The sequence below is a fragment of the Photinus pyralis genome, unplaced genomic scaffold (assembly GCF_008802855.1).
Source record: "Photinus pyralis isolate 1611_PpyrPB1 unplaced genomic scaffold, Ppyr1.3 Ppyr1.4_LG7, whole genome shotgun sequence".
NCBI lineage: Eukaryota > Metazoa > Arthropoda > Insecta > Coleoptera > Lampyridae > Photinus > Photinus pyralis.
The window spans coordinates 21,216,626-21,222,589 of NW_022170738.1; the positions used below are offsets into that span (position 1 = coordinate 21,216,626).

The window sequence follows — 5,964 nt, forward strand, 5'->3', positions numbered from 1 at the left end:
CCTCTTAAAAAAATAGACAGCGTTGCTGGCTCTATATACAGGGTAGAACAGTTCAATGTTGTTTATGTAGACGCATATAGTGTAAGAATAGAAGTAATTCCTTATAAATTTCACTGGTATTTAAAGCATGGCTAATATTTCCTACACTTAACCGTTATCTTTGATTAAACATACTTTCCTATTCGAGATATCATAATATGTAGTATGTGTCACACAAATAATTAAGCTTACTCTTTTATATTGCATATCATGCCCTAAGTACACCTGTCCTATTAAGTATATACCTTCTGCTAAAATGTAATAAAAACAGTTAAAATGTTTATTTTCTATTTACATTTAAAATATTGCTCTCTATATTACTTTCACTATTTTCATTTGTCACTACATTGCCCCAACGCTTCTTGCTAATTAAAAACATCATCATAAGTAGTGGTAAATGAATAAGCGAATATCGGAACAACTTCCTTGACGATGCACTAGAACTATCACTATAAAATTTGTATGCTAAAATGACAAATCGTTAAAACAAATCAATTGCATTACTGACTTACCTAAATAAACGAAATATAAATTAATAGGTGCACTAGAAAATACGAACCACCATTTCGTGATATCTAAAATTGGAGCTAAAGCACACATTCCAGTTATGGCAAGTGTATGTCTTAGTGCGACTCGACGGCATAAACCGGGATTTGTTACAGCCATCATGCGGTATCCAGCTCTTGAATAATCAGGTCTTAAGTTCCAAGACAGAGCGTTGAAGTGTGGAAATTGCCAACTGTATAGAAGTGCTGACATCAACCATGCACCGGGCCCGAGAGAATTTGCACATGCAGCCCATCCCATTAAAGGTGGAATAGCACCAACTAAAAACAGTGTTACTGCCTGTCTTTCGTATATTTTTGTAAACTTGAATCTAACCTATGGATCCAACCCAGGTATTTAAAATACTGATTCGTTTTAACGGTGTATAAATTGCGGTATAAAGTAACAAATTGGACAGTCCCAGGAATGCGGTTAATCCATTCACGCCATAATTGAGAATTCCCAAGCCTAAGGTACTGGATACAGCTGCAAATGTCATGGCATGTAGTGGCCTACAAATCCAATTGTTAATTGATGGAACAGTTACATATTGATATAGAACGCACGTTAATCGTCCACAGACTAATATCCTATGTTTAGTGCGTGACATTTGTGAATCGAAAGGAACTTCATGAAATTGGTTGACAGTGTTTGCTGCACAAGACATTAATCCAGTTCCAGCTACACATAGCGTAAAGGTAGTCCAGTCAAACGGGCTAGGAGCCATCGTATAACCGGCCATGGAGGTAACAACGACAAGTGCTAAAACAACACCAAACAATGAGCATATTATAAAAATTGTCAATAAGGCACCTGTAAGACGAATTTTCGACAGCTTCATATAATGTTGAATTAAGTTTGATCTATCCGTTGATGGCGTTGGTCGCCATCCTGGTAACACTGACGGTTTTAATTCCAACTGTTTTACTAATTGAGGATCGATCTCTATGGAGGTTGCCACAGCAGCTTTCGATTTCGACTGATTAACACATCGAGCGGGCGGTATTGCAAAATTAACATGTTTCTACATGAATGCAAAGTTGCGGTAAATTCAAAGAACGCATTGGTTACAAACCTCAAATATGTAGTTTGTTCTTGGGCAGTAATTATAGCTGGCAATAAAACCATGCTTACATAACAACCTACTTGTATGTACAAATTTGATCATAATGGGTAATCAAATTAAAACTTGTAGGTTTATACATGTTTCGATTTCCTATAAGCAACCCATTTAATCATATTAATTAAGTACTTTCGAAAAACTCGATATGATTAAAGTATTTCAATTTCGGTCAAAATTTGAGGTTATATTTAAAAGGGTAAATCATAGTTCATTTGTACCAATGTGACAGGGGTGTTGAAAATGGACTATTTAGTGACACCAACACTAATTCTTGTAGAATCAAAACATTCTCATTTCTTCTAATATTTATATTTCTATTTTTCATTTTTCACAATACAAGAATGCATACCATAGAACATTATAGGGCTTTTTTCCGCTACACATTTGCATTCGAATTACGTATTTTTTTTTTGGATTATGAAAATAATTTAAATACAAGTGGAAGTACATACTTGCACGAATATGCTCCTCTTCAGTTACAAATACTAACTTAACATTTGAGCAAATATATCCTTGCATTTATAGGTTAGGAATTTGTGATCAGTAAACAAATCACAAAACTTTTATGTTCAGTTGTTCACGATTTTAGCAATCATGATCATAAAAGATCACACTTCGAAAGAGTTTTATAAGCATTTTAGCGGACGCACACGTTTAAAGGCGGGTTTAGGCTCGTACGCAGAATGCACACGTTGCAGAAGTGAGTGGAAATTTCAGCTGCAGAAGTACGCCCCCGTGTGTACTAGTGATCTATCTGTTTATGTTGGTACGCAGTTGTTCTCAGTGTTCAAGTGTCGAAATTGACGTATGTTTAAAACCTAACCTCTTTTGGTCGTTAAATAACGTGGTTGGTTAAGTGAATAGAAAAAACAGATTTTTGATTTATTTCTGCAATGGCAGACAAGAAGAGAATTAAATTAAAGAAAATACTGTTACTAACGGCGTTAAGTAATGAGTTGGGGCTCTTGCATACTCAAAGGAGGGTACGACGGTGGGCAGTAAGACCTGTTAACAAATATAGGAGAAAATTTGGAAGGTTTCTAAATGTTTTTCAAGTAATGGTGACAAAGGATCAAGAAGAGCTGTACGCCCGACTACAAACAACTGCGTACAAAGTTTAAATTCTGCGAACTTCTGCGTCTCCTACAGACAAGCATATTTGCGGCAACCTACGTTTTGTATTTGTGCGTTCAAGCATAAACAAGGCCGTATATCAACATGGTCTCGAACTACCTGCGGCTGCGACTTTCTGCAGCAGCGCCGTTCTGCGTACGAGCCTAAACCCGCCTTAGAGACGACTAGTCTAAACCGACGCAGTGCCATAACGCGCATAATAATAAAGGTGTTCTCTTAATAAATATCGCTTATTAAACGTGCTTATACAGGGTGATTCCTATAGTACCTGCCACCGTTTGGGAGCGTGTAGGTGGTGCGTAGGGGAGTATTTTGATATAGGACACTTGGGGTCGGAAATCTAAAATAAGGGTGCCAGAGCCAAATTTACCTTCTGGAATTTCGCGCCTGTAGGTAGGCAACCCAACCGGCCGGCGGTGCACACGGAGCGATCTCAGGCGGCGATGTGTGGCTGACACTTGATCAGAATTTTGTTTAAACCCACGAAATCCCGTCTGCAACGACGCGTATCAAGTGAATAAACACTATGGCACGTTTTACTAACACGGAATACGCGGACATGCACTTCATGTACGGATTGGCAAATGGTAACGCACGAGCTGCACGACGAGCGTACGCTGAGCGGTATCCAAACCGTCAGTTACCCTGCAGACAGGTCTTTCAAGAAGTTCACTTCCGACTGTGCGAGACAGGGCAATTGCAGGTAAGCTGACGGAGGCTTAACTTTACACACAGATTCGTGATGCACATCGATACTTGGGTCATTTAAGCACCCATTTCGAAAAGTTTGTTTGTTTACTAGCACTCGACTTGTAGCAGATCAGGTGGGTTGTAGTCAACACACAGTGTGGAACATCGCCAACAACAACAACAACTTACACCCCTATAAGTTTAAGAAAGTGCAAGAGTTACGGCCGGGTGACCATGAAAGGAGGCTGGAATTCTGCAACTTAGTCGTCCAGGAGGAAGAAGCTAATCCGAACTTTCTGAGGAGCGTGCTAGTTACTGACGAGAAAGGATTCTCAAGAGAGGGGACCTTCAATCCTCGTAACAGCCACTACTGGGCGGAGCACAATCCTCATGTAACGTTTACGCGAGGATACCAGGACAAGTTTTCTTTAAACGTTTGGGCTGGCATCCTGGGGGACAACCTACTGGGGCCTTACATCCTCCCTCCGCGTCTAAATGCCCATAATTACCTGATTTTCCTGCGCGAGGTGCTACCAGAACTTTTAATGGATGTTCCAGTGAACTTGTACTGGGACCACTGGTTCCAGCACGATGGGTGCCCTGCTCACTACGGGCGGCAGGTGAGGGAACACTTGGACCAAACCTATCCGGACAGATGGATCGGCCGTGGAGGTGCGGTGGAGTGGCCTGCCCGCTCGCCCGACATCACCCCATTAGATTTTTACTTGTGGGGTGTGATGGAAGCGCACGTCTACGAGACTCCCGTCGAATCCGAAGAGGACTTAATTGCGCGCGTCGTCATGGCCGGAGAGGCTGTTCGCCAGGACATAGGAGTCTTCACGCGAGTTCGAGGGGAGTGGTTGGCTAGATGTAGGAAGTGCATTGAGAACAACGGTGGCCACGTTGAACACTTGTAAACGTTATTGCTTTTGACTGTCGTTTTCCCTCCTTCCCTCCCATGTCGCTTCCTCGCGCTAACTCGCTCTGCATCGCTCCGCGCGAAACGTCGGTCGGTTGGGTTGCCTACATACAGGCGTGAAATTCCAGAAGATAAATTTGGTTCTGGCGCCCTTATTTTGGATTTCCGACCCCAAGTGTCCTATATGAAAAGACTTCCCCTAGGCACCCCCTATACGCTCCCAAACGGTGGCAGGTACTATAGGAATCACCCTGTATGTTTATGGAGCATGAAAGATGTTTTAAATAAAAATCAAGGACGTAAAAAAAATGTGGAAAAAAATCGGACTCGTTTAGCGTATACTGCACTGCGTCCAAGATAGGGATCTCGGAAACCATACAAGATGGTCAAATATGGGAAAAGTTGCGTAATTAAAGAATTATATCATGCTGTAAAAAAACCAGAAAATTCCGATTGAAAAACCAATATTTTCCGATTTGATATTTCGTAAAAAAAAACTGGAATTGAGTAGCATTTTTTAATTACGAATAAAACGATGTATGGCACAAAAAAAAATAAAATTTGCCAACTCTGTTGGTTTCAACACGATTGTGCACCCGCGCACAATCTCTTAATTGTGTGAGGGAACCTATAGAATACATGTCCTGGAAAAAGAGGAGGCTAGATGGGATTCATAGGATGGATAGAGTATAAAATGGAAGGGAATGTAATGTATGGAGGAAGGCACTTAAAGAAGGAACGAAGACGATGACACTAGAATTTTTTTCCGGAAATCTGTTAACAAGTAAAAATACAAGAAGCATGTAAAATAAATAGATGGCGGAAAAGTAAGTACCTACAGGCGAAAAACGCCTTCTATTTAGTTACTCGTTAAAAGCGAAACTCGCGAAATTATTGACGATTTTGAATCCGGCACAACTGTGCTTCACGTTCCTCACAATTTATTAGTTTCAATTTAGCTTTATGGTAAGTATGAAAATGTTCAATATCACCCTTATAACTTTTGGGTCTGTCGCAGCAGAAAGTACAAATTAATCGCCTTTAACTTTTTTAGCGGTTGCCGTTATGTTTATAATTCTATTAGCATATCGTATAAACAATTTAAGTGTACAACTTTGATTAAGAAACTGAATTTTCAACGTAACTAGCCACTCTAAAAAAGAGCGCAACGAAGAGTACGTAGGTACCGCACATCAAACATATATTGAAACATGGTCGTGGTTGTAGTTACTTGCGGTTGCTTTTGGTTCTCGGTTAATTATAAACAAAAAATTTCGAGGAAATCGACCGTATCCGTGGTAGGTTTTTTCGATTTATGGTACGCACTACAAGTACCCACACCTTAGACTCCAACGCTTTCGTGGTAAACAAGACTATAATTTAGTCAAAAAATGATGGCACAAACCTTCGGTTGCATGGCTAACGAGTCTTTTACACACGCTAGTTTACGACTCTCGGTGGGAACTTTCACTAAACAATGAAATTTTACGTGATCTCAAAAATGACGCGCACG

General features: G+C 40.3%; 1 protein-coding gene across 1 annotated transcript; it reads right to left on the reverse strand.

Moving 5' to 3' along the window:
• Positions 1-303: 303 nt before the first annotated feature.
• LOC116177241 (protoheme IX farnesyltransferase, mitochondrial-like) lies at positions 304-1,914 on the reverse strand. The gene is made up of 6 exons (XM_031496160.1): positions 1,661-1,914; positions 1,399-1,609; positions 1,152-1,347; positions 922-1,097; positions 552-866; positions 304-504 (listed from the first exon to the last, which is right to left on the reverse strand). The coding sequence occupies exons 1-6, from the start codon at positions 1,751-1,753 to the stop codon at positions 320-322; spliced, it is 1,176 nt and encodes a 391-aa protein (XP_031352020.1). The 5' UTR covers positions 1,754-1,914; the 3' UTR covers positions 304-319.
• Positions 1,915-5,964: the final 4,050 nt, after the last annotated feature.